This window comes from Lipophrys pholis, assembly GCF_963383615.2.
Source record: "Lipophrys pholis genome assembly, chromosome: 12".
NCBI lineage: Eukaryota > Metazoa > Chordata > Actinopteri > Blenniiformes > Blenniidae > Lipophrys > Lipophrys pholis.
In genome coordinates, this window is record NC_137641.1 from 8,017,571 (window position 1) to 8,044,357 (window position 26,787).

The following is a 26,787-nucleotide window of genomic DNA, read 5'->3' on the forward strand; positions in this document are numbered from 1 at the left end:
CCTTTATCACTTTATTGTCCCAGTTTTTGGCACCAACTTCTCGCCTGACATCTTTTGGTGCTTTTTTTTTTTTTTTATAAAGTCGAGGCTCACGGGTGTGAGGGTGGTTTGATTTGTTCAGATTCAACGGGCCTCGTGCAGAAGGTGTTCATACAAACTGAGACGTTCTCTCGGACTTTGGTTTTAAAGGTTTTGCCAGTGTGAACCAGCTGAGAGCTCCAACCTGAACACACAATACAGCAGTGGAGACTTGCCTGATTAAATGTAGACTGATTATTCCAGATATGTGGATCAGTTTCACCTGTTCCGTACTATTTGATAATTATAGGCCCCGTTTACACAAATTCAAATGTATCCGCTGTTGCTGTGCATCCCCATGCGAACATGGCACACGTGTACCATTGCTTGTGCAATATTCAGAATTTGGAATTTCATATATCAGAACAGCCTGATTCAGTAGCTTCTCATCTCCGTTGGCAGATGGTGGAGCGTTTGGCCTCCACCTCATCTACACCCACCTTATAGAAGTGATGCAGCAGTACAAGGAGTCTCAATGTGGGAGCCAGTCTATGACATGGGGGGCCTCCCTAAACATGATCTACCCTCAGGAGTGAAGAGCCGAGAGCTGGGCTCATTGGATGTTTGGGGTCTGTAACCACGAGACACGTCCAGAGGTGATTCAGTCCCTGATGTGTCCAAGTTGTCCGATACTCCATCGGTCTCCACCTTCGAATCCACAGTTAATCTGGACCTCACCCTTCGACTGAAAGGAGCTTTAGGACTGTCTAGCAAATCTCTGACATCAAATGGTGCAGCGGGATTTCCAGAATCTGCACCTTATCAGCAGTTGTATGTCTTTTGCTCTTGTTGCCCATGGGCCTCAGGAGAGTGATCTTCTCAGGGTGCAGTGAGTTCCAGTAGGAACGTTTGCTTCCTTGACGTTGATGTTGAGACCAGGTCTGGTCGGAGTGATGTGGCTGAGCTGGGACCCTGGAGCGTCTGGTCCTGTTCAGGAGCAAGAATCCCTCCCGGTGAGCTGGGCTGGTGTTCCTTCTCTTGGGTCATTAGGGTTGTATCGATCGTCTCAGTCGATACTAAAGAACCTGTTCAAGGCACCAGTGGTACCTCCAATCCCCCAGTGCTTTTGGCACAGCAGACATCCCAAGAACCTTTTCTGAGCTGAAGCGGCTCTGAAAAACTGTCCTTAAATCCTCCTGAACCCTGTGCAGCTCTGATCAGCAGCTACTGGAAGTCCTGGTTTAAGTTCTTTCCTGGTTTCTGGGCAAAAAGAAATCAAAATACCCAATTATGAAGAACTCAAGCAATTGATTTCGGAACACAAATAATCACAGTATCAGCCAACTTTCCACTTTTATTGAAGTGATTGTTGTGTCACACCTGTGCGTACTACAACTGTGCACATTGATGGCGAGGCCACCCAATGGCTGCCTGCAGGGCTTCAGATGAAACTCAGTTTACGTCCATGTAAGAGTGAAAACATTCACTTTGTCACTGACAGCAGCGTCCGGTAAGAAGGCGGTCGCTGCTTCCTTCAGAGGCCTTTGGATTCGTTCATCAGAGCGGCGTCCCTCATGGCGTTGTACTCATGCTTGTTGTCTTTGAACATCTTCAGTTCCATCTCGGTCTGCATCCTCATGGCCTGCAAACAAACGTTTATTCCCACGGTCAAAGCCTTTTTTTTTCCCCGGCTTGTAGCTGTGACCGTGAAGACGTCAGCATGCTGTACCTCCAGGTCCCTGGTGATGGCGTGGTTTGGGCCGTGAGTCACCATTAGGATGCCGTAAGCCTTGCAGATCATGCCGTGGCCCGTCTCGATCTGCCCTGCATGCCAGTGCGTGATGCCGGCTCGCATTATGGCCATCCCCAGCTGGGCGTTATTGGGGTGGTACAGTTTCCTGTTGAGGTGAAGAAGGAGCTCAAAATAAACACCGAACTGAATTAATCCCACAGTCGTAACTCAACGGAACCAGTCGGGGGCGGCTGTAGCTCAGTGGACAGGGTGGGTCGTTTCCCAGGTTTAGACTTAGCCTTGACTGTGTGTTGAAGTGCCGCTGAGCAAAACACAGTCGGGGCCCTGTTCATCAGTGTGTGTGAATGTGATTAAATGTGCTCCATAAGAAAAGTCCCATTTACTATTCTGTGTGTTAATTTAGTTGCAAATGTTGGAAAAAAAAAATGTTTTGGAAAGTGATTATGTATTTTTTTTTTATCATATTGCTCGTGGGCCAAAAGCAGAGAGCAAAATTAAAGACAACATTAAATTCTTTTAGTTTTTTCATATGAATAAATGTCTTTTCTAATCTATTCCCGGAGGCTCACGCAGTTTTAGAAACGGTGATCGATTCGACGCTGAGAGTCGAGCTGAGATGCATCAGCATTAACCTCAATGAGCTTTCATTGTTTTGGCTTAATGATGGCGATTTAAAGACAGAATAAGAGCTGCAAATGGAAGAAGGCATGTCTTTTGAGTATTTCACACAACATGTTGGGATTGCACTTATTTTCCTTCAGCTTGTGAAATGTTATTTGACAAAATCTTCCTGACGTTACGTTATATCACTTGTATTTCACTGAACCAGCTTTATGTTCAGCTGTAAAACGATCCTGTGATACTGATCGATACTGCATTTGGTTTCTATTCCTAATGAACCATAGCTACTTTACCAACACTTAAAACTCAAAAGGTTTGTGTTCAAACTCCAGGAACACACTTCAGAGGGGTTACAGTTATTTCCTCTAGTCTTTGACACCTTGCCACATTTTTCTGGAGGAGCTGTGAATTGAAGGAGTTTTTGTTTGTTTGTAATTTGTTTGGAATTCTTTATTTCATTCAAAAGTTAAAATAAATAAAAATATAACTCAACAGTATAGCAAATGAAGCAAAAAGAGAATATTACTCTTATTACATCGGCCCCTTAGTTTCCTTTTCTGGTGTTCAACATTCTAAATATTTACAGATTTTCTGCCCTGGAGCGAACACCACCGAGACTGTCGGAGTGTAACTTCAGATTATCGCCCATCAGCACTCACTTGTATCCCTCCACCATCCTGTGGGCGTAGACTGCAGCTTCGGAGAAAGACTTCAGGTACGACAGCACCTCGCCGGCAACGCTGAGCATTCGCAGTTTATGCAGGTTCGTGTCGGCCAGGACGTTTTCCTGCTTCTCCAGACACTCGAGACAAAGCTTCAACATCTGAAAGGGCGAAAAGGACGGATCAGCAATCTGATAACCTCAAAGCAATAATCCACACCCGGTAATGGCTTAAGATATTTTAAGAAAGGCTATTCCACCGAGTCCGTGCCGCCCGGTACACAAGGGTGTGCTTCTATCGTCGTAACAGTGTCGACGAAAAAAAACACTTGACCAACACCAAGGTTCCTGGGGCGCGGCGGGAACCGCCACACGTGACACGATCGCTCGCCACACCAAGCAAACCACAGAGAGCAGCGATGGCAGCCGTGTGAGAAACCTGGTGGTAGTCTCCGTTCACACGAGACGTCTCGATCTTCTCCAGAAACTCCTCGCTCCGCGCCGTCACCTCTTTCAGCGCATCAGCAGAAGGCTGGAAGACACACAAGGGACAATTGGTGTGAAAATCCAAAAAGACAAACGCCATCAGAAGCCGCCCAGCCGCTCTCACTTTGCTGCCGGCGCCGGCGGTCATCAGGTCGTCGTTGGTGTGCTGCCTGCAGTGCTCGCAGGTGCAGTCGAAGTGGAAATGCTCCTTGAGCTTCTTCTGGCGGTCAGCGGACTTGCTGAGGTAGTCCACGTAGCTCACGGTCAGCTCTTCACCCTCAGCGATTGTCCTCAGAGCGCGAAGCTCGACCCTGGGACAGAGGCGGAGGGAGAGGACAGAATCATTCTGCTCGCCCTGCGTCCTCACAGAGATTCTTCATGAGCTCCACGATTTCCGCCAATCAGAAAAATTGTCCCACTAATTCTGGATTTTTTTGAAATGCAAGTGTTCCCGCTTCTTTAAATTCTTAGAATTAGTGACAAACCATCAGCTCTGATCACATCTCCTTTCCAGAGGGGGACAGCAACAAATTACATTTACTCGCATTATTGTAATTGAGTAGTTTATTTGTGTTATTGTACTTTTTCTTTTTTAAGTTGTTTTGAAACTCAGTATTTTTTATTTTTACTTGAGTATGTCTTTATTCAAGTACTTTAATGTGCTATCATTCTGATCCGTTGCTGACTACAAATTGAATCAATACAATAATGTTTTAATAGAATTGCACTCTGGTTATAATATTTATCAAGCAACATGGAAAACCAAGAATACACTCTCGTTTTTTTGTCGACTGTCAATGCCCACTGGGCAAGCAACATCCAGACGTCCAAGACAAGTTGAAAGACAATCCGTCTGTCCACGCCGTAATCTGGACGTGAAAATGATGGACATGTCAGATGTTCTCCTTGTGTGTGCGTGAGTTACCTCTGGTTTCCTCCCACATCCCTACAACATGTGTGTCAGGTTAATTGGTGATGCTAAATTGATCCTAAGTGTGAGTCTGTGTGTGTCCTGTGACAGACTGATGACCTGTCCTCATTCGGGCTCCACTGAGGACGTCTTGTTATTCATGCAAAAGATCATTTCGACACACTATGTGACATACATATATATGTAGTCATGTAACAATAAGAAAAAATATGTGCAAGAAAAAACAGCTTTTTGAAGAATTATAATGTTTTGAAGTTCCCTGACCTCCGAGTATTACACGACTAATTACTCTCCTCAGCAGTTCAGTGATGTTCTGCACAACTTCCTCTGCCTCTTAAGCATCAACGCTCATCAACTTACATCAGTTCAGAGTCATTAATTAATTATTTGAATAATAATACATCAAACTAGTAAAGGGATTTTTCGTTCACTCAAAGACGCTTTACATAAAGAAACACCAATAAAGAAAAATAAATTGAAGTTTATGGAAAAGCCAGTTCATTTATTTTCCCCACGATGTGACAATAGCTTCAATACGCTTCAATATAAAACCCTGAAATGAGCAAATGTTATCATGGGTACATACAGGAAGGATTTACTGGTTATTTGTCATGTTTTACACATGAAATGTGATGGATGAATCCTCGAAAAGCCATTTGTTCAGCCAACTTCAATATGTTCTCGTGCTCCTCGGGTGTTGTTTTGCCGCTACTGGAGGTCAGAGCTCATCGACACTGACAGGTGGACACAGTTTCATATCGAAGAATGTTTTAGTTTAGTCTTAAGAACATGGTGATGGTACCTGACACTCGAGGTTCTTCTTGGGCTCTTTCATGGAAAGTCACAGCTTGTGACCCTCAAACATTCTGAGTTCTAGATTTACAGTTTCACTGCCATTGCAGTTTAATTTGTAAAGTTGTTCCTTTCATTACTGCTACTTCCAGATTTATATCCCAGTGTCCTTCTTTAGACTGGTACTTTTACTTGGACTTGATTAAAGTAATTGTACTTTCAATTGAGTAGAATATTTTAGTACTCTTTCCACCTCTGCTCTTTTCACACACAACCAATCGTACTAACAGTTACTGGTTGAGATGCTCCAGCAGCTGTGTGTGTGTGTGTGTGTGTGTGTGTGTGTGTGTGTGTGTGTGTGTGTGTGTGTGTGTGTGTGCGTGTGCGTGTGTGGTGATCACCTCCTCTGGGAGTGCAGAGCAGAACTCAGAGCTGACTGGCTGCAAAAGAAAGTGAATTTAAACTTCAGTGTCGCGCCAGCTTTCATTCAAAACATCAGAGAATTCATCAGCGAATCACATAAAGTTAAGTTACAGCCCCAATTCCAGAAAAGCTTTTTAGAAAATCAAAAAAACTCTCTGTTTTTCCACTGTTAGCATTAGCTTAGCATTGTCTGAGGCTGTTGTGTTCAGCAAAGAAACCAAACTCCTGTTTACTGGAGGAGAAGAGCACCTCATTACTCACTCACTAACTCTGAATTCACACACTAACCCTGAACTCACTCATTAATCCTGAACTTACTCATTAATCCTGAACTCATTCATTAATCCTGAATTTACTCATTAATCTCGAACTCACTCATTAATCCTGAAATCACTCACTGAACTCACTCACTAATCCTGAACTCATTCATTAATCCTGAATTTACTCATTAATCCTGAACTCACTCATTAATCCTGAACTCACTCACTAATCCTGAACTCACTCATTAATCCTGAACTCATTCATTAATCCTGAACTCACTCACTAATCCTGAACTCACTCATTAATCCTGAACTCACTCACTAATCCTGAACTCATTCACTAATCCTGACAACAACAGGAAATATGTGGAAATGCTGCAGGTTCCAGAAGAGTTGGAACAATGAAGACTTGTTGGACAGGATCATAGAGGAGTTTTAGATTGCTCATCTATCCACAAGTTATTTATTCATCCTTACTCACACACACACACACACACACGCACGCACGCACGCACGCACACACACACACACTTTAGTTTCAGGGGTTTCACCTACTTTCCATGGTTGAGGATGACGGTGCAGTTGGGCCAGCAGTCATGATTGACCAGGCAGAGGTTTGGAAACAGACCGACCCCGACAGCCTGCAGACCTCTCTGGTCACTCAGGGTGAATCCGTTACACTTGATCTGCACACACAGGGGCAGCGGGTGAATTCATGGAGAAGACCGCAGCCTAATGTTGATTCGGTGTGACGGAGACTAACGATGCCAAAGAGATGTGAAATGTAGTCGACGGAGTGCTGCTTCCTCCCGTAGGACCAGTACTTCAGGAAGGTCTGCACGTCGGCGTTGAGCTTGTCCAGGTCTTCTTTGGACAGGTCGGCCACGTGGTCCTGCAGCTGGTCCACCGACACCATCTGGCTGTCCGACGCCAAGCCCGTCACCTTGTGGATCCGCCACAGCAGCCGGGCGGCCAGGCTGGGGGGAGGACGAGGGAAGAGGAGGGGAACCACAATTTCAAATCACCCGACAAGGACAAAGTCGACTTGTTGTCCATAGTTTTGTGCCTCTTTCAGTCGCATCTCATCTGATAATTCATTTATTTATGGTAATACAAATAGCAGACTTGAATCAGAATCTTATAGAGAGGATTTAGTCCTCAAACTTCCATATATTTATTATTCATCCATCCATCCATCCATCCATCCATCCATCCATCCATCCATCCATCCATCCATCCATCCATCCATCCATCCATCCATCCATCCATCCATCCATCCATCCATTCATCCATCCATCCATTCATCATCACATTAGTCTCTTTCTTATTTCAAACAGCATTTGGTTGGTTTCCTCAGTCACCAGTGGTAAAAAGATGTTGAAAAAAATCTGTGATTTCAGTTTTGGCAGCTGTTCTACAGATATGAGGAACAGAAAAGTTACGAGTAACTTGTGCCGTTTTCATTTCTTCTGTGCGTTCTTAACAACTGTCCAGATAGTAGCAGGGGATATTGATCCATAACGATGCTGCTTATGTTTCTTTTCTGGATCAATGCTTTTGTCAGAATATCAATATTTATTGTGGAGTTTCTATTTATTTTATTTTTTACCTACAGTACATGTTTTCTTTTCACATAAAGTTCAAACATACAATATTATTTAGGGAAGGAGGAAACGCACCGGATGTTCTCGCTGGGGGCCTTCCCGCTCTTCTTGATGGCTCCGCACTCCTGCTTGTGCTCGTCCCAGCAGGCCGTCTGGCAGGTCCGGTCACAGTAGTGGGCAAACTTACACTGAGCACAGCGGTGGAGCTGAGCCTGGTGGCGGAAACAGCTGTGGCACACCTGAGTGGACAAACTGACACACAAATGTGGACACATTAATACTTTAACTTTTTCTGATAAGCCGACGGGGCTTCCATAAGACAAGGCTGGATTCAGTCCCAGGGAGGAGGACACCTGCTGCCATCTTCAGTTCTTCACGTGTTCAACTTCAAATCCACTAGAGGCTCCTACAGGAGGACGTACAGGAACAGTCTCTCATGACGTCACTCCCAGTCCAGCATGAATGTGTCAAATCTTAAGACTGCAACAGACTTCTCATCATTTGTGCAGTGGTTGCACTCTCAGCTCAAACGGAGTAAATCTCCGGTTTGATTCTTCTCCCTCCTCAGAAGACTTTTGGTGTGAGAGTATCATGGAGCAAGTATGAGTCGGTACACTGACCTAATTCTTTGGCGATAAACATGAATTCTGCTTGTGGACTTTAAGAGGAGTCGATAATCTGAATGCTCACACCAATAAATATATTCCCCACTTATGGGATGAGAAGAAATTTTCCTGACTGAACCAAAACAGCAAATAGTATAAAGCCCTTAAACTGACCATGAGCAGGTCGGATGCCAATAGAAAATACTAGATGGACGTCTCTGTAAGACCCCAACAACTTCTGGACGATTTGCAAACTGTTGTTACCTTCACCAAGGAGGTTTTAAAATCATCCACGTTTATTTGTCTGTCTGTCTGTTAACACGATATCTCAAAACCTAATGAGCTGATCGTCATGTAAACTGGTACATAGGTGCATTTGGATCAAAGGAAGAACCCATGACATTTTGGTGGTGACCCAGATCAAAAATTATTGTCACTAATTTTCATTTTGCTATATATTGTTACATTCTTAACCTGCCACTTTAAATGACAAGTGCATTGTGGGAAATGTCTCCCTCCATCCAACTCCACATCAGAATCAGACAGTTTTATTTACCAGCAGACATGAGCTACAAGTTGCTGAGTGAATCTCCATAACAAGCCGAGCGTCTCAACGTGGAAGAAGGTAACAATAACGTCTTATCCTATGTTCTTTCAACTTATGGAATAAAGTCATGGGATCACCTAACTAAATAAATGAATAAAGACAGTTGATCCGGATGTGGGATATGTGTCACTTCCCTGTGTCCACGTCGACCCTTGGCGGAGATCAGAAATCTCTGATTGCTCTCGTTTGAAACGGAGATGAGACAAATCAGTGATTGAGGCAGTTGAGCACGTCCCCCTCGGGTTCCCCCACAGAGGCACGGAGACACATGTTCCAAAAACCATACGTTTATTCAATTAAATGAAAACCAAAACTCTAAAACACACACTCTGGCCACGTTTACAATCAGGTGTGTTTCAACTGGGAGAGAGCTAAAGCATGCAGGACAGGGGCTCTCGAGGACACAGGTTGGAGACCTTTGGTGTAGATGACATTTTTTTTAAAGGTAGAGGGGGAAATGTCCATTTTTGTAAAAACCCAGGTACTGTAAGTGTAAACGTGGCCTGAGACACACTGCTCCTCTTTCAGAGGATTGCTCCAGTGTGGGTCTCCTCCACCTGTCTCACCTCATGACCGGGCGGCTTCTCCTTCATGGGCAGAGAAGTGATTAAGCACCTGATGTGAATCAGGTGCGCTGCCTTGCCTCTCTGCCACATATCCTCACCTTTGGCCTTTGGCCTTTGGCCTAACCAACTGCCCCCCTAGGGAGGTGGGGTGGGACATTGGTAGGCAGCACCACTCAGGAGGCCCCAGGGGCAGCCCCGCCACCACAGGGCCCCCTTGAGGATGGTATGGGGCAAGCTGTGGTCACCCGGCTCGGCCTCCACCCTCTGGCTCGACCCCGCCCTCCTGGACTCGGCCTCCACCCTCATCTTCTGGCTCGACTGATGTGAATCAGGTGGCTGCCTCACCTCTCTGCCACAGTGATGAATGGACTTTACATGGTGGTGCAGTGGTAAACGTTCTCGCCTCACAGTGAGAAGGTCGTCGGTTCAAATGCTGCCTGGGGCCTTTTTGTCCGGGGGTTTACATGTTCACCCTGCGTTTGTGGGTTTCCTCCAGTTACTCCGCTTTCCTCCCACAGTCTAAAAACATGCATGTGAGGTGAATTGGTGACGCGAAATTGCCCCGAGTTGTGAGTGTGAGTGTGAGTGTGTGGTTATTTATCTATGTGTTTGACCTGTGATGGACTGGAGACCTGTCCTGCCTTCACCCACAGTACGCTGGGATTGGCTCCAGCGCCCCGCGATCCTGAACAGGATAATCATCAGGGTAGAAGATGGAGGGCAGCACTAGCTGCTATACACTGTGCTTGCACACCAGTGGAGTACAATCTAGTAATAACAATTTGGTAACAATAACAATTCGACAGTTTATTCTATCTTCTGATCAGAGAGAACCTGAATGTTAAACTGAACGTCCCCTGAAATATCTGCTGACCAGCATCTCCTTTGACCTCTTAACCTGCCTTCTGAACACCAAACGTGTTTTCTCGACTTCTAAAAACAATATTTTAAATATCTTTAATAGTTTTTACCTTATCTTGCTTTACATTATTTTTTGCACTACAGTTGTAGGTTAATCTGTACTTATTTTGTTGCTGATAGTTTTTATTTGCATTTTGATACACATTTCCCACTTTATTTATTTCTTGTTTTCATTACAGTTTAAGAAACAATATTTAACAACCCAACATTTCATCATCACAGAGGTGAGACCATTACTAATTCAACTAAGAATTAGCATTGCTCTCACCTCTGTGACGATGAAATGTTATGAAAGACTAGAAAAATCACCTCATCCCTTCCTGCCTCACATTTCACATACCGGCCGAACAGGAGCGCAAAAGACACCATCAAGCACCTGCTACACATCCCTGGTCCACCTGGACACACAGCCCTGGCCCGCCTGGACACTCAGCCCTGTGACTGTGTGTCCACATCAGACTCTAACGCCATTATCAGGTTTGCTGACGACACATATGTGGAGGGTTTGATCTCCAACAGCAATAAAAAGGAGAACCTGATGGAGGTCAGCCACCTGGAGGACTGGTACAGAGACAACAGTGTCCTCCTGAATGTCAGCAAGACCAAGGAGCTGACTGTGGATTACAGCAAGAAGCAGCAGAAGGGCGTACCAGCAGAGGGCGTAGTACCCACTCTGGATCAGGACCGAGGTGGAGAGCTTCAAGTATCTGGGCGTCAACATCACACAGGACCTGACGTAGTCCTGTCACATCAACACCTGGTGAAGAAGCTCCACAATGTCTCCACCTCCTCAGTTGTCTTAGGGACTTTAAACTCCCTCTCAAGGTGCTCAGAAACTTTTCCACCTCCACCTTTGAGAGTGTTTTGGCTGGAGAATCGTCACCTGGAGGGGCAGCAGCACCCAGCAGGACTTCTTGCCCTGAGGAGGGGGTCCGCTCAGCAGAGCACCATCAGAACCAGAACCAGAACCAGAACCAGAACCAGAACCAGAACCACCCTCCCCAACCTGCAGGATATCTCCAGCAAATGATGAAGGTTAAAGGCCAGGAAGATTCTGAGTGAGCCCCCCACCCCAGCCACAGACTGTTCTCTCTGCTGCCAGAAGGGCGGCGTTACCACTACTACTACAAGGCAAACAGACAGAATGAGGAGGAGCTTCTTCTCTCAGGCTTTCCACCTGCTGAACCGAGGAAAATAGTCCCGACAATTTGCCTTGTATGTACTGTTTACTTGCAGTATTGACCCTGGTCTACCTATATTTGTTTATATTTATCTATTTATCTTTTGTGTGCCTTCATTTTCTTTATTATTAATAAAATTGTCATATATTGTGCTATTTTCTTTTTTTGCGTTCTAAATCTAAAGATTTCTATTTTTTATTCTTCTATCCTATAAAAACTGTTGTTTCGAGGTGTAGAACATACCCAAAGCATTTCACTGCACATCATACTATGTACAATTGTTGCGTGTGATATGTAAAGGACTTGACTTGACTTGAATAAACTTTATATTTGACACAGAAAGTGCAAATTACATAGCCCATAACTGCACCACATGGATGAGCAAGAGAAATGATTACAATTGCTTTACAAGGGAATATATAATACGGTGCATAGTAGCGTTCCTTTAAAAAATAAATACACTCTGGCTGCAAGACTTGTATCTTCTTAAAAGTACTGCAAGCTCTGATACTAATCAGCAAGGTTTTTTTTTGTTGTTTTTTTTAAATCTTACCACCTCCTGTTGTTTTGAAAAAGAGGTGAAATCAGCAAATTGAGAAAACGAGGCTGAGGCTGTCAGATCCTCTCACTGCGAGGGAAGTTCAGTTTGTTCAGTGATTCGTTCGTGTACTGTGAAGTCTTGCAACCACAGTACGTTCAGCGAGCGTAGCGTGGCTCCAAGACTTCCCAGTACGCTCAGTGGCCACAGTTAGCTGTGCTTGATCGTACCGCCGCCTCTGAGCTTACTGCTTCCGTGATGGGCAATGCAGTCCGTTAGATGTCAGGGCTCCTCCCGTCATCCAATGAACGATTCGGTGAATAAATCTTGTGAACAAGTCTTTTTAATGATCCGATTATACTGCGATACAATAACATCTAAAGAACTGCATTGCCCATCACTGAAGCTATTGGACTATAAGAGTGAGAAATTCAAAGAGAATTTGGGAAACAAAAGAACCATATTAATGACAATATATCACCCACGTTAAAGTCATGACAGGTTCCCATTGCTTCCAAGATCGCAGCAGTAACAGATGAGATAGAAAAAGACCCAACAGGAGTAAGTACTGCTGACACTGGAGCTAAGTTTACACCGAGGACCTTCCAAGGATGAAGGAGGCCGATTGTTTGAGGCGAGAGTTTCAGGGTTTGTCCTGCGAGGGGAGATTATTCCATCAGTGGAAAAAGCTCCGAGTTGATGATTGATCCACTCTGGAGAGTCTTCACTTCAAGTGCCAAGAGGAGTGGAAAGAATCCCACGAAGCTGCCGTCTGCACTGGAGGAGACAAGTTGATCACACAGAAGTTCGTGGTTCTGCCGCTGGACTTCATCACGGGACGACTGCACAGCGAGAAGGGTTGGCATGTGTGTCCCCAAACCGGACACAGACCGTCACAACTTTACTCTCTTCAGGCCCGACATCTCAGAATCAGGTTTCTGCTCTTTCCCCTCGTCAACGTTACATATCAGACATGTGACATTTTGTTTGGCTGTCGTCAGGCAACATCCCAACACCAACAACAGTCACCTGGAGGGACTGTACTCTCTGTCCAGCCTCCGTTTGTCCTCCACATCCTTCAAATACTGAATATAAATCCTTACAAAGAGCGATGTTTTGATCACTCTGTACAATATATCAAACGCAAACAGAGATTCGATATGGCTGTTCATTCTTTGGTCTTTCCGTTTCTTTATTCTGAAAGTGCGGTGTATTTGAACGTGTTAACACAGAGCATCTTTAATAAAATACTTCTGCTGTTTATCTGCAGGAAGTTTTCCATATTTGATTAAATCCTCAGCCTGTAGCAAACAGCGTCGTGGATCTGAGTGTAAACAGTTTATTCAGCCTGCTGGACCTGTCCTCAAAGACAGTGAACAGAACCTCACGCAGCTCTAAACCCTCCACCATCACTCCTTTCCCTCTGCGATTCCTGGACAGAAATGACTTTACATTTCACAGCTCCGCTGGATCACTTTCTGACAAGCCGCCGTTCAGAAGGACAAGTCAGGCTATTTAGAGAAAAGCCCAGAATATGTTCACGGTATGAGTTCCAAACGGCTTCTGCTTGTTCTTACAACGCTGTGGACGTGCTTTCAGATTCAAATTAAAGCCATTGGATGACAGACTGAGTGCGAGAGGCCAGACTGAATCCATCTAAAGAGCACAACCAGCACCCACAGCTTCATCTGTTGAAAACCTGCGGACCCCCCCCCCCCCCCGAGCTCTGGTTTCCCAAAACATCCCAGTGAGGACAAACACTGGTGGAATTCTGTCAACATTCAAAACTACAAGCTTTCACAATCAAAGCAATGTGTTTGTATGACATGTCGCATTAAGATTTTCTACCATGTTTAAATGGAATTCTGGTACCCTCCCGAAGGTCCCGGACCACAGTGCATGCTCTAGCTTGAATAAAGATGCAAATCAGCCCCACACCAGTAAGGCCACATATTCAAGCTCCTCAATTAAACTACTTTCTCAAGTGCCCACTCTAACTGGAACTCAGATTACTAAAAATATCTTGCATAGTTTACATACAACTTCAACATGCGACTGAAACATGCGACCTGTTACTGAGTCGGCATCAGGAAGGAATTATGAAGAATTGTTACCTTCATAACTAATCACAAGTCAGTGACTTTTTTGTCATGTTAATCCTGCCATTACCAGGAAATGAAGCCCCAAAACACACTTTAGGAGTATTTGTGTTGGATGGACACGTCACATCAAATATTTGTGTTTCTCTTGAGTTTGCTAAAAAACACAGAGCGATGCACTGAGGAAGAAGCTGCTGCTGCAACACAGAATTAAGAAAGATTCATCGGTGATTTTGTAATGAAATCCTGGTTGGGAGTAGTTTTTTTCTACATTATAAATCAAGTTTGTCCAAATGTTTAAACATTTCAAGTGTTCCGTTTCAAAGCTGGCAAGGTGTCATCATCTTTTGAGTACAGCTTCGCTGCGTCTGAAAATCGAACCCGAGAACGCAATGGACAAGTTGAAGTTCACATGACACCTCTCCCAACACCGGAGTCATGAGAATTTGGAGATGTTGGTATGAGGTCACAGGCCAGAGAAGGGCAGAAAACGCAGTCCACAACACGCTCTCAGCACGTCTCAGCAGACCTGCAACCCACATGCTCGGTTTGCGGCAAATGCGACTTGGAAGCCGTCTGCTCGCTCGACAAACTGCGGCGTCCAGGAGGCTCGTACCTGTCGAAGACCACGGCGGAGAAACTGGCCTCGGAGAAGATGACCTCCCCGGTGTTGAGCTCTTTGGCGGCCCTCAGGCCTCGACCTTTGTCTCCAGCATCAAAGAGCTGAGCGCTCTCCATGTTCCCCACAGTCATTGTGTCGACCAAACAAAAACCAGGAGCAGGCGGAGGAAGGAGACGGGCCCTGAGGGAGGGACGGTCCAGAGGAGTGGAGAGATCTCAGGGAATTCTTCCTAACGTTTAGAGTCGCTCCCTCCTTGGCCCAGCCCCTCTTCTCCAGCCCAAAATAAATCCCCTCCGAGGGTTGCGCTCGTCCAGGGGGCGGAGGGGCAGCGGAGGTAGGAAGTAGTCAGAGGGTGTCGTGGTGGGTGTCGTCCCTTGTTTGGGTTCGTTCACGCTGTGGTATTTTGGTCCAGAGCAGCTGCTGCCGTCTCTCAGAGAGACGTGACAGGACTCGGGCGAACTTTCTTCTTTCAGGGCCACAATTTGACCCCATTGTCACTCTGCTCTGCTACGCCACTGGAACAGCTGGAGGATAACTCTTTAACGGTGCAGCGATAGGTGTCAATGATTATGGTGGAGGTCGAAGAAAAAGCCCTCGTTTCTCACTGCAGTTTGGTCTGAACCATTCCTGAAAGGGTCGCAGTCAGAACTGAAGAATCAACAAACGGAGACCGCATCAATCTGAAAACAAATGTTTGTCATTTCCATCACTGAATAAAACACTTACAGCTGAAACTAGACAGAAGTTAGTTGGTTTATCATCAGACTGCTTCTCTTCACAACAGTTCACGATATCCAGACTTCACCTCAGTCGAGATAAAACGGTTCAGACACCAGGAGATGGCGCCGTCAGGGTTCTAATGTCCTGGACTTCTTCTGCTCAACACAGTTTCTACTCAATGTTCACTCAAAGCTAAAGTTACAGCAAGTGACACGCGCCTCAAGAGAACTTTGTTAAAAAATCTTTTACAAAAAAATTGTAATTTTATGAATTAACATGTCCAAGTTTGACTTTATTTATTTTTTAATCTTTGATCTTTAACCACTTTCCCATCAGCTTGAGGCTGTGTGCTCACTCTGCATCTTGTTTTCAGTCTCTTTATGTTTCTCTGGTCAAACATGTAGTCCTGCAGCAGGTCTGTAGTCCTGCAGCAGGTCTGTAGTCCTGCAGCAGGTCTGTAGTCCTGCAGCAGGTCTGTAGTCCTGCAGCAGGTCTGTAGTCCTGCATGTTCTCTCATGCATCTGCAACCCACTGCGGGAGGAAATCACTATTAGCAGATGCTAATTAGCATTGAATGAGACGTGCATTCAACCAAGTCCGTCTAAAGAGGAAATGTTGTGATTTAGGTTCATACTTTGGTGATTTACCTCAAAGTTACTAACATTTTATTAGGTGACTAATTCCATTACTATTGAAAACACTATTTAGCCTATTGAAGCACGCTAGTTAGCTGGAATGCTATGTCTCTTGGTCCCTTGATTCTAATAAAGCGTCTCAGTCTCTCCTGGACGAGCAAGAACCACGTTTTCTGAAGGAACATCCTCTTTTCTGCTCCAGATATCACCCGACTTGAGCCAAACCAGTCAAAAGTAGTTTGTAGTACAGCTGAAGGTCTCAGAAGGACAGAGTAGCACCGAGACGTCTCTCGAAACCGTTTACCTTAAAAAAAAAACTTTTAACATAGTTTTGGTTTTTCAGTCTTTGGTTTAGTTTTCTGTAACATGGGCCCAACAAAGACAGTACCAACAAATCAAACTTTGAATTTGTGGATTTATTTCTTTACAACAGCACGATTCAGATGACAGCTTGACGTAAACATATAAAGCCCAAATTTATATGAAATCACTGAAGTAAAGCGTGGAGCAAACCGAGCGGATCGGGACAGATTCTTAAAAATCTGTTTGTGATGTCAGAGGATTGGATTCATTGGTTGCAGCCAGGTCCGGAGCGATCCTGGCCACATAAACATACTCAAAAAGTATATTTCAGGACTTGTCCAGCGCGGTCTCACACAGATTTTATTGTCCGAGACAAAAAAACTGTCCCGATCCGCTCCGTTTTTCGGCCTGCATTGTACACTGGTAAAATACAGTGAAACACAATGAAAAGAAAATGTGGAATCTTTTTGTCAACTATTTCTCGCTCTAATAATAAAATATATATTCTGTAAATAAAAGCTTACAAATAAGGCACTATTATAATTCTATTCTTCATTTTCACAACATTGAAGACAAACATCAACGTGACTATACCTCCTGAAGAAATGTGATTACAGTCAGTACAGATGTGATAACCTGTAACTTCTGTTATTTTATAAACTTCAGTCCAACTCCATCTCGTTTTAACAGTAAAATAGAAACAGAGGTTTTATTTTTGATGAAAATGTTATTCTTCATTTCAGTCCGAAGACACATCATGAAAAATTATCAAATAAATGCATCATATTTCACAAAAAAAAAAAACTGGACAAGATAAATGTTTTGTAGAAATCATTATAAAGGCATTTTCAGGAAGAAATGATCAGATTAAGGCATTTTAATTCAATAAGCTTAATTTAAATGTAATTCCTGAGCTGTTATTTATGGATATTTAAACATTTGACCTTTATCTGTGATCTTTTATAGTAGGAAAAAATAAACCGCATTATCTCATTTATCCAAAATAAAATCTGTAAGAACACATAAAACTGACTAAATCACTTATTTAATGGAATGTGGCTTTAAAATGTTTATAATATCAATGTTTCACAATCCAGAGAAGCAATATAATTCATCGTTTACACATTGATTATATACTTAATGAGATAAATGTCACTTGCAGTAGTGTGCGTTATCCACTTCATTCATGTGCAGTGACAGTGGTTCACAGTGGAGTTTGTTCGCAGAAATATTCTGCCTGAGAACTTTTTTTTTTTTTTTTAAACTCACTTTAAAAACTGTAAAACACTAATGTTGGAATGTCACGTTTTAAACAAAGCTGTTAATTATAATGATAATGATGAGAAATACATGAAAAATACATCTTCCAAACTGCTTGATCCGAATTTACCGAGGTTATTTAATACCAACCAAACTAAATTAAAGTTTAATCTCCACCTTCTGCAACCCTGCAGCGCTGATCCGGGAGTCCCTAGTGGAATACCAGTTAGTTACCAAAGCTTCAATGGGCTCATTATTTACTTCAAACAGCTCATGTCTCTCTCGGAGCCTCCTTAGCAGCAGATTGGCCAAAGTTGTTTAAAAAGGGCTGTTGTAATTTCAACAAACTCCTGTTTCCTAAAAGAGGAAAACCTCTGGAACGCCGCTCTAACGGAGTCCTGTAGGAAAACCCGGCGTCGCTTTGATATGTAGCCACGGTGGCTGTGATCATCTTCAGCCCGCTTGAATAAAGTAGCGCCTAAATTACTATGGAGGTGCCGCCATGTTGCTGCTTTAGCTCAGCTGATTGACGCCGCTTTGTCTCGTTCTTTGGTTCAGTAATTTGTTTCTTTCAAGAAAGTAGCAACATCCAGATTATAGAGCATCTTCCCCTAACATCTAGATTATAGAGCATCTTCCTCTAACATCTAGATTATAGGCTGGTCATGAAGTCACACCTGAAACAATTGTCTGACATCAAACACGTCGGAGCCGTTAACTCTGCCGATATTAGTGAAAGGATATTTATTTGTTTGCGTGACGTTCTCCAGTGGTCACATGGTCGTCCTGGATCATTTTAGGGGCCGAGCTGGTTATTTTTTGGAGTGGCTCCGTACACCATCTTATGGTTCAAACCGCTGTTGTCAGAGTTATTTGTTTGTTGACTTGGAGATTCTGAACAGGACACAAACGTCTGAGATCACATCCGATCTATCTTCTACACTGAATGTATTAAATACAATAAACAACATTTTCATGTCTGGTAGTTTACTTTGGAAGTACAGCCTCGAAGGTCTGAAAAAAAAAGCTGTGGAATGTAAATAGAAGCGACTCAGTTATAGATTAACTGCTGTCAGAAAGTAAAGACTGGGAGTCCAGTTTACCTGGAGGACTTTTACCATTGAACTGTAAATATTGGTGGAAAATCAAAGCAGCACATGAACATTTGGCCGGAGCTGGAACGGTCGGAGATACCGGAGCGGTTGTCTACACATCGTAGACGTCGACGTGATCCCCGGAGGTGTATTTGTCCTCCAGCAGCAGCTTCAGCAGCTTGGAAAAGGACGCCTCGCAGGAGAGCAGCTGGCCCTCGGAGAACATGCTGGAGAACGACTTCTTGATGTCTGGATCGGCTGTGTGGGACCGGGCCTCCACCTGCATGGCCGTGTCCAGAGGGCCTGTTTCAGCAAACGCAGAACCAGAAGACAATCAGAGGCAGGAGCAACACGTCCAACCACGACTCCAACACGGAGGCCTCGTTTCCACGACAACGCTTCAAGTGAAAACGCTTTTTCATTTCAGAAAAGTTTCACGTTTACAAGGCACCGTGTTGAAACACTGTAAAACAATGTAGTTAGCACGTTGGACCACTAGTAGGTGCCGTTGTTTGTTTTTGTAATGAAGCACACACACACACACACACACACACACACACACACACACACACACACACACACACACACACACACACACACACACACACACACACACACACACACACACACACACACACACACACACACACACACACACACACACACACACACACACACACACACACACACACACACACACACACACACACACACACACACACAGCAGAGAACAAAGAGCTCTAAACATCAACAACGGGAGAACACGGACATTCTAGTGGACAGACCAAGTTGGATTGTTATTATGGTGACTGTCAAAATAAAAGTACCAAGTCCCTGGAGAATATGGACTGGGAGTCATGACACCACGGAGGAAACATTGTTCTGATGGCCCTACTGAGCGTGTGCACAACTACTAGTTACAGTGACACTGGTGAGCATGCGGCGTTTCAACAGTCCAATTTAAATTAAAAAATTAATTTTCAGTAGCCACTTCAAGTACTAATTTGAACCAGTAACAAAACGTTGTTTGAACTCGTCGTCTGTTAATATCCTACTGAGTAGATTAACACAGTGTTCAGACATTTTTAATAAAGTGGAGTCATTTCAAATGTGACGGACGTGTACGTCGACACTAAAATTAACAAAATACCACACACACACGCACGCACCTACCCCACCCCCCCCCCCCCCAAAAAAAAATCTAAAAAAGGAGAAAAAGAAAAAGGAACCTCCTTTAGCTTAGAACCACTGATGCTTCCTTTATCAAAGGAGGCGAGCTCATGCTGCCCCACAATCCCTCGCGGTGACAACATTTAAAGGGACCCGCTCATCGGAGCGTTCAGGGAAACTCAGGATGACTGAAAAGGGAGCAGATCATGTAAGTTACTAAAGCAATAATCTGCCTTGAACAACTTGAAATCATATAAAACCCAAATGAACTTTTTCTAGTCCATTTTCAGAAACTCATTGTTCTTTCCCCACCATGGAGGACGTCACTAACTTGTGCCGCCGTCACATTATTATGACGTCACTAAGTAAAAGTGCGGTCCGACTGCCACACTAACGTGATCGCCTTTCACCAACTCCTTTAGGAAGCCTCCTAACACCTTTCACTAACTCCTTTACGAAGCCTCCTAACACCTTTCACTAACTCCTTTAGGAAGCCTCCTAACACCTTTCCTTAACTCCTTTAGGAAGCCTCCTAACACCTTTCACTAACTCCTTTAGGAAGCCTCCTAACACCTTTCACTAACTCCTTTAGGAAGCCTCCTAACGCCTTTCACTAACTCCTTTAGGAAGCCTCCTAACGCCTTTCACTAACTCCTTTAGGAAGCCTCCTAACGCCTTTCACTAACTCCTTTAGGAAGCCTCCTAACACCTTTCCTTAACTCCTTTAGGAAGCCTCCTAACACCTTTCACTAACTCCTTTAGGAAGCCTCCTAACGCCTTTCACTAACTCCTTTAGGAAGCCTCCTAACACCTTTCCTTAACTCCTTTAGGAAGCCTCCTAACACCTTTCACTAACTCCTTTAGGAAGCCTCCTAACACCTTTCACTAACTCCTTTTAGGAAGCCTCCTAACACCTTTCCTTAACTCCTTTAGGAAGCCTCCTAACACCTTTCACTAACTCCTTTAGGAAGCCTCCTAACACCTTTCACTAACTCCTTTAGGAAGCCTCCTAACACCTTTCACTAACTCCTTTACGAAGCCTCCTAACGCCTTTCACTAACTCCTTTAGGAAGCCTCCTAACGCCTTTCACTAACTCCTTTAGGAAGCCTCCTAACGCCTTTCACTAACTCCTTTAGGAAGCCTCCTAACGCCTTTCACTAATCCTTTAGGAAGCCTCCTAACGCCTTTCACTAACTCCTTTAGGAAGCCTCCTAACACCTTTCACTAACTCCTTTAGGAAGCCTCCTAACGCCTTTCACTAACTCCTTTAGGAAGCCTCCTAACGCCTTTCACTAACTCCTTTAGGAAGCCTCCTAACGCCTTTCACTAATCCTTTAGGAAGCCTCCTAACGCCTTTCACTAACTCCTTTTAGGAAGCCTCCTAACACCTTTCCTTAACTCCTTTAGGAAGCCTCCTAACACCTTTCACTAACTCCTTTTAGGAAGCCTCCTAACACCTTTCCTTAACTCCTTTAGGAAGCCTCCTAACACCTTTCACTAACTCCTTTAGGAAGCCTCCTAACACCTTTCACTAACTCCTTTTAGGAAGCCTCCTAACACCTTTCACTAACTCCTTTAGGAAGCCTCCTAACACCTTTCCTTAACCCTTTTAGGAAGCCTCCTAACACCTTTCACTAACTCCTTTAGGAAGCCTCCTAACACCTTTCCTTAACCCCTTTAGGAAGCCTCCTAACACCTTTCACTAACTCCTTTAGGAAGCCTCCTAACACCTTTCACTAACTCCTTTTAGGAAGCCTCCTAACACCTTTCACTAACTCCTTTAGGAAGCCTCCTAACACCTTTCCTTAACCCCGTGACGTCATCCAAGGGGTTAAGGAAAAGTCCATAGTTAAGGAGTTAGGAGGGACAATTCAGACGTACCCAGGGTTTCCTTGACAAAACCTGCCAGCGAGCAGGTTCAGTTCACAGAGTCTGTTACCGTGGTGACTGACCCCGAGCTTAATTCATCTCTCTTTCTGGAACGGAGTGTCCCTCATTTCAGGGTCAACATGCTCTGCGTTCTGGAATACCCCCTCGGGGAGTCTTAAAGGTTCCGTCACCGTGTGACTCGAACTGAACTGAAGGAAAACGACATGAAGCGAGATCGAGGGAGGAGTGGCGCTTTCTGTCCTTTCTGTTAGTAGTGCGTGTGGCGCTTTAAGAAATATAGCAGGCGGGAGTGGAGCGAGTGAGAGCGGGACAGCAGGTGAGAGGAGTGGCGCTCGCAGCTTGTCGAAGGTCGACGCCCACCTGGAGAGTAGTTGAGCACGCGGACGTCCGGCTCTTCCTCCGCCAGCACTCTGAAGGTCATGTCTCTGGCGGCCTTGCCGGTGCAGTACAACACCCAGGAGCGGAAGGGCTGCAGGGCGCACAGTGACGAGATGTTGACCACGGTGCGCTTGAGGCCCTCGCGGCGCGGGAACGCCTGCAGGACTTTGGCCGTGAGGCACAGCGGGGAGCTGACGTTCAGGGACAAGTAGGAGTCCACCTCCGACAGGCTGGTGAAGCCGGTGGTGGAGCGGGACACGTCTCCCAGGGAGGCTGGGGGAGAAAGGAGGGTATTAACTTCAGCCGTCCTGAAAGCGCCAGAGAAACCAATACCTGGCAAAGCAGTGGAAGGAGGGAGCGAGGTGGGTTTCCAGGAGGTCGGGGTGCAGATTTGGCGGCACACAATCACAGAATGAAAAACAAGGTGGAACGATGTAGACATGGAAGTTACAGATTTAGTGAATATGAGAAACAAAGAAGTACGAAACTTAACAGACAAAGACTTAATGTGTAATTTAGATAATCAAATAAACCCAATAATAATAATAATAATAATGTGAGATCCCAGATTAATACCAGGTACTAACGATAAAAGCTTTAAGCATCGAGCAAACAAAGGATCAGCAATGTGCAGGATCACTGAACGGATCACGCTGCAGAGCTTTGAAAAACTAAAGGAGAAATCTGGACTCGGGGAACATGATCCCCATCGATACCCTGCAAAGAAGAGACGACTTTGAAAAAGAGATAAAAACTGACATTGGGTGATTTCTCAGAAAGCATACGAGGGGAGAAATGCTCTGTACAAAGGTTTAATGTTACACAGAAACAGTTCATCATATCAAAGAGAAATGGGAAAAGGAGTTTGGGGAAAACATCTCCAAGGAAGAATGGGCTGCACTTCCACGAGTTCTCGGACCTGGAGAGACTATTACTGGAAAAAAAATTTGATTTGATAGTTTATCACTCCTAAAGTAAAGAGGGGAGTGGCGTCCGCCCAGCAGCCACGCTGGGGATCATGTGGAGTGATGGATGGAGACCACACACACACACACACACACACACACACACACACACACACACACACACACACGAAACTGTCTATTTTCAAACAATTAGTACAGAAAAATGAATCCAATCTCAACAATAATGAAACATTCTGCTGCAAAATACAGAGAAACATTAAAACAACCTCCTCCCAGTCCTGTATGACCACCTTGTGGTCTGTGGCGCGGGATTCCAGCCGTCTGCGGCGGGTTTTGGCCCGCGGGCCTGATGTGTGACTGCACAAGAGGCTGTCCGCTCATTAAAGCGTGTTCACAGTTAAAACCCCCTCTGTGCACAACGATTTCGCTCGTCCGAAGTTGGACTAGACACATATCTTAGCGAACCGTCCACTCCTCCTCAGAGTGACCGTCCAAACAACGGCTGGACGGCTCGCTGAGTAAAACTGCACTGAAATGGAGCCGCTGCTTCTTACTGGTTCTTTGTCCTTCTCAGTGGATTTCTACAGATTTGTGACCAGAACGTTTGGTCTGTGTTGAGGTGGAGATCCTCTTCCCAGTTAGAGGTTGAAGAGATATTGTGACATTTGAAAGTGACGGGAGTGAAACTGTTTTAGAAAGTGGTTTAGGTGTTGATATCTTCAGGTTTGTTACTGTCTGAGGTCAGTTCAGGTTAATCTAATTGACATCCATGTCAATTATTGACTTGAGCTGAAGATATTCCAGAGAGTTGTTTTGACTGATTCTATAAGATTAATTTAACTGGATAAAAGAGTTATTGAAGAGAAGTTGTTCTAAGTTTCTTATTCCTTTATTTTGCCATCTTGAGAAGTTGATCTATTTCTTTCTCAGCAGGAGGTCAGGATTGTTCCAGGTGAAGGGAGTTTGTGAGTGAAGATCCATTCATTTGAAGAAATTCCCACCAAGCTGTCAGCGATGTGTTTATATTGATGTTTTTAAAGCAGCTGTGCTTTCTGATGACGGGACTGAAGAAGGGAAGACCTCTGACTTGGAGAGCTTAACAGAATGTTTTTTCAATGTCTAGCCAGCCTTCGTCTAACTAAGGGTTTCTGATTAATCCATTTTACAACATAAAGTTATTTATTGTCCAGGTAATAATCATAAAGGTTTGGTAGTTCTAAGCCACCTTGGTGTTCTGTTGTGTTTCAAACATTTATTACACGTTTATTTTGGACAGGGCCATCATTTTATTATTATTGTGATTGTTGCAACTCTCCCCATGAGTGATAAAGGAAGTGTTCTCCACCAAGGGAGGTCCTCTTCTACTGTCGTAACAAGGGGGGGGGGGGGGGGGGGGGGGGGGGGGGGGTAGTTTAAGTGCACCTAATTGTTTTTATTCAGTTTTTACCACGTAAAGCATTTTGTGGTGCATTTCTTGTACTAAAAATGCTTTAAGAATACATTTCGATTTGATTTGACGGTGTTTTAGGAACTCTTTGCAGTTGAAGACATACTTTTTAAATATACTTGTAGTTAAACATGTAGACATATGAGCCTGTCTGGCCAGAAGAGAGAACCATTTCTTAGTCAACTGAATCTTTTCCATTGAGATCATTGAGAAAGGAGGAGAATCAGTGGTTACAGCTTCCAAGAAATAAAACTATACATTTGGAGAAAGAGCAGCTTCAGAAGTGACTCCAAACTCAGTTTGACTTTAAGATGTGATCAGCCGTGTTCCTACCTGCGTTATTGATCAGGATGAGGTGATCGATATCTCCAGAGGAAGCCTCTTTGGAGACGCTCACGACGCTTTCCAGCCCTTCGGTTTGACCCACATCAGCCACCACGGTCTCCACCCGCAAACCGGCTCTGCCGGCCTCGGACGCCGCCAGCTCCGCCTGCACGGCCCGCAGATCGTCCCCGGAGCGCGCGGCCAGCACGAGCACGGAGCCGGAGCGCAGCCGGCGGGACAGCGCGAGAGCCGCGGCGCGTCCGAAGCCCCGCGAGGCCCCGGTGATGATGCACAGCGCTCGGCCCAGGTGGGTGCTCTCCGCGGCCGACATGGTGTGTATGTGTGTGTGGGTGTGTGTGTGTGTGAGAGAGTGTCGTATGTGTGTGTGTGTAGGTGTGTGAAGGAGCGAGGAGAGGCGTGACGTGTATCCGGAGCACAGCGCGCCTCCTCCTCCGTGTCGCCACCTGTCGGTTTCACACTGATTCGTTTCGCCCAAAGACAGAATACATTTATATGTATCATTTTATAATGATTTATAATAATTTATAATGATTTATTATAATTTATATCAAACTATAATAATTTATAAGAATTTTATGATAATTTATAATACGTTTATAATAATCTATGATATATAATAAATCATAATGATTTTATATAAATTTCAGAATATTTATGATTATAATAAACTATAATGATTTCATATAATTTCTAATAATTTATATACGTTTTATAATAAATTATAATAAATGTATATACAATTTCGTATGATTTATGTTAATTTTTATAATGATTTTAAATAATTTATAATTAATTTATTATAATTTAGATTGATTCTATATACATTTTCTAATAATTTATATTAATTTTATAATGATTTTAAATGATTTTATATACATTTTCAAATAACTTATATTAATTTTATAATGATTTTAAATTATTTATAATGATTTCATAATAATTTATAATGATTATATATAAATTCTATTATGATTTTATCTTCATTTTTATAATGATTTTATAATGACGCATAATTCATCATGTCTATGGTTTCGCCCTTCAAAGCATAAAAGACTGATTTTCTCTCTAAAGCAGTGCTTTAAGTGTAAAGAAATAAGTGCCAGTACATGCCGGTAGTAGTAGTAGTAGTAGTCTTTATTTCGAATTTGTACAATGCAATTAAAAAAAATAAAAAATAAAAAGAAAGTAATATACTGTACATACAATTCGAAAATAGTAGTGACATGCAGTCAGTCTCTCATAAAAAACGTGATATTCAGTGGCGTGCACAGACATTTTGTGCAGGAGGTGCTCAGTGTAGACCTTGTGCAACATGTGGATCCACTGGCTGCCTTATTATAGCAGTGTGAGATAAAAAAAAAACACAAAACACACACACACATCATAAGTACATGTTGTAAGTAATTGCATATTTATGCAAATATTGGCAGATAAAAAATCATGAGTGGATGAGTGGATGTCACTACACACCATCAGATATACTTTTATTGTCCTTGTGTTTTTTTTTATTTATCAGCCTGTACAGCAGTACATGTATTGGGTGTAATTTAAGTGTGTAATTGTGAAAAAAAGCTGCTGTGAATCCATTTGAAAATTGACACAGAGGAACCTGGGGTCACGTAGAACCAGAATGTGGTGCGGTTTACTGAAAACAATTAGATTTTTTAGGGAGTTTTTTAAAAATCTGCCTTGACATCAATATTTCAATTAGGTGTGATTTTAGTGTGTGATTGTGAAAAACAAAAAGCTGGAATTTAGGAATGGACAGGACAGGAATGTGGTGCAGTTTGCTGAAAACAATTTGATCAGAATTTTTAGGAAATGGACTGCCTGTACAGTAATAATATTTATTGGTTGAAATATATATATATATATATATATATATATATTCAGTTTCTATGGGAGGAAAACAACCAAAGAAAGAAGCTTT

General features: G+C 43.7%; 2 protein-coding genes across 2 annotated transcripts; both read right to left on the reverse strand.

Moving 5' to 3' along the window:
- Positions 1-1,359: 1,359 nt before the first annotated feature.
- On the reverse strand, positions 1,360-15,424 carry smyd1a (SET and MYND domain containing 1a). The gene is made up of 10 exons (XM_080477312.1): positions 14,683-15,424; positions 7,625-7,801; positions 6,709-6,922; positions 6,501-6,631; positions 5,664-5,702; positions 3,664-3,850; positions 3,493-3,585; positions 3,052-3,215; positions 1,748-1,916; positions 1,360-1,660 (listed from the first exon to the last, which is right to left on the reverse strand). Exons 1-10 carry the CDS (start codon positions 14,817-14,819, stop codon positions 1,553-1,555), a joined length of 1,419 nt encoding a protein of 472 aa, XP_080333438.1. The 5' UTR covers positions 14,820-15,424; the 3' UTR covers positions 1,360-1,552.
- A 1,015-nt stretch (positions 15,425-16,439) lies between these two features.
- On the reverse strand, positions 16,440-25,244 carry spra (sepiapterin reductase a). Its single transcript, XM_080476236.1, has 3 exons — positions 24,846-25,244; positions 22,122-22,412; positions 16,440-19,003 (listed from the first exon to the last, which is right to left on the reverse strand). Exons 1-3 carry the CDS (start codon positions 25,165-25,167, stop codon positions 18,813-18,815), a joined length of 804 nt encoding a protein of 267 aa, XP_080332362.1. The 5' UTR covers positions 25,168-25,244; the 3' UTR covers positions 16,440-18,812.
- Between the last annotated feature and the right edge of the window lie 1,543 nt (positions 25,245-26,787).

Bases quoted from the DNA above. Each gene is read 5' to 3' on its own strand.
- smyd1a (XM_080477312.1), bottom strand. From the start codon at position 14,819: ATGACTGTGGGGAACATGGAGAGCGCTCAGCTCTTTGATGCTGGAGAC. The intron at 3,216-3,492 runs GTTTCTCACACG...TCGCCCTTTCAG, and splicing joins TGAACGGAGACTACCACCAG to ATGTTGAAGCTTTGTCTCGA. The intron at 1,917-3,051 runs GTGAGTGCTGAT...TCACCTCAACAG, and splicing joins AGGATGGTGGAGGGATACAA to GAAACTGTACCACCCCAATA.
- spra (XM_080476236.1), bottom strand. From the start codon at position 25,167: ATGTCGGCCGCGGAGAGCACCCACCTGGGCCGAGCGCTGTGCATCATC. The intron at 22,413-24,845 runs GTAGGAACACGG...TTTCTCCCCCAG, and splicing joins CATCCTGATCAATAACGCAG to CCTCCCTGGGAGACGTGTCC. The intron at 19,004-22,121 runs GTGGGCGTCGAC...TTGCTGAAACAG, and splicing joins CGTGCTCAACTACTCTCCAG to GCCCTCTGGACACGGCCATG.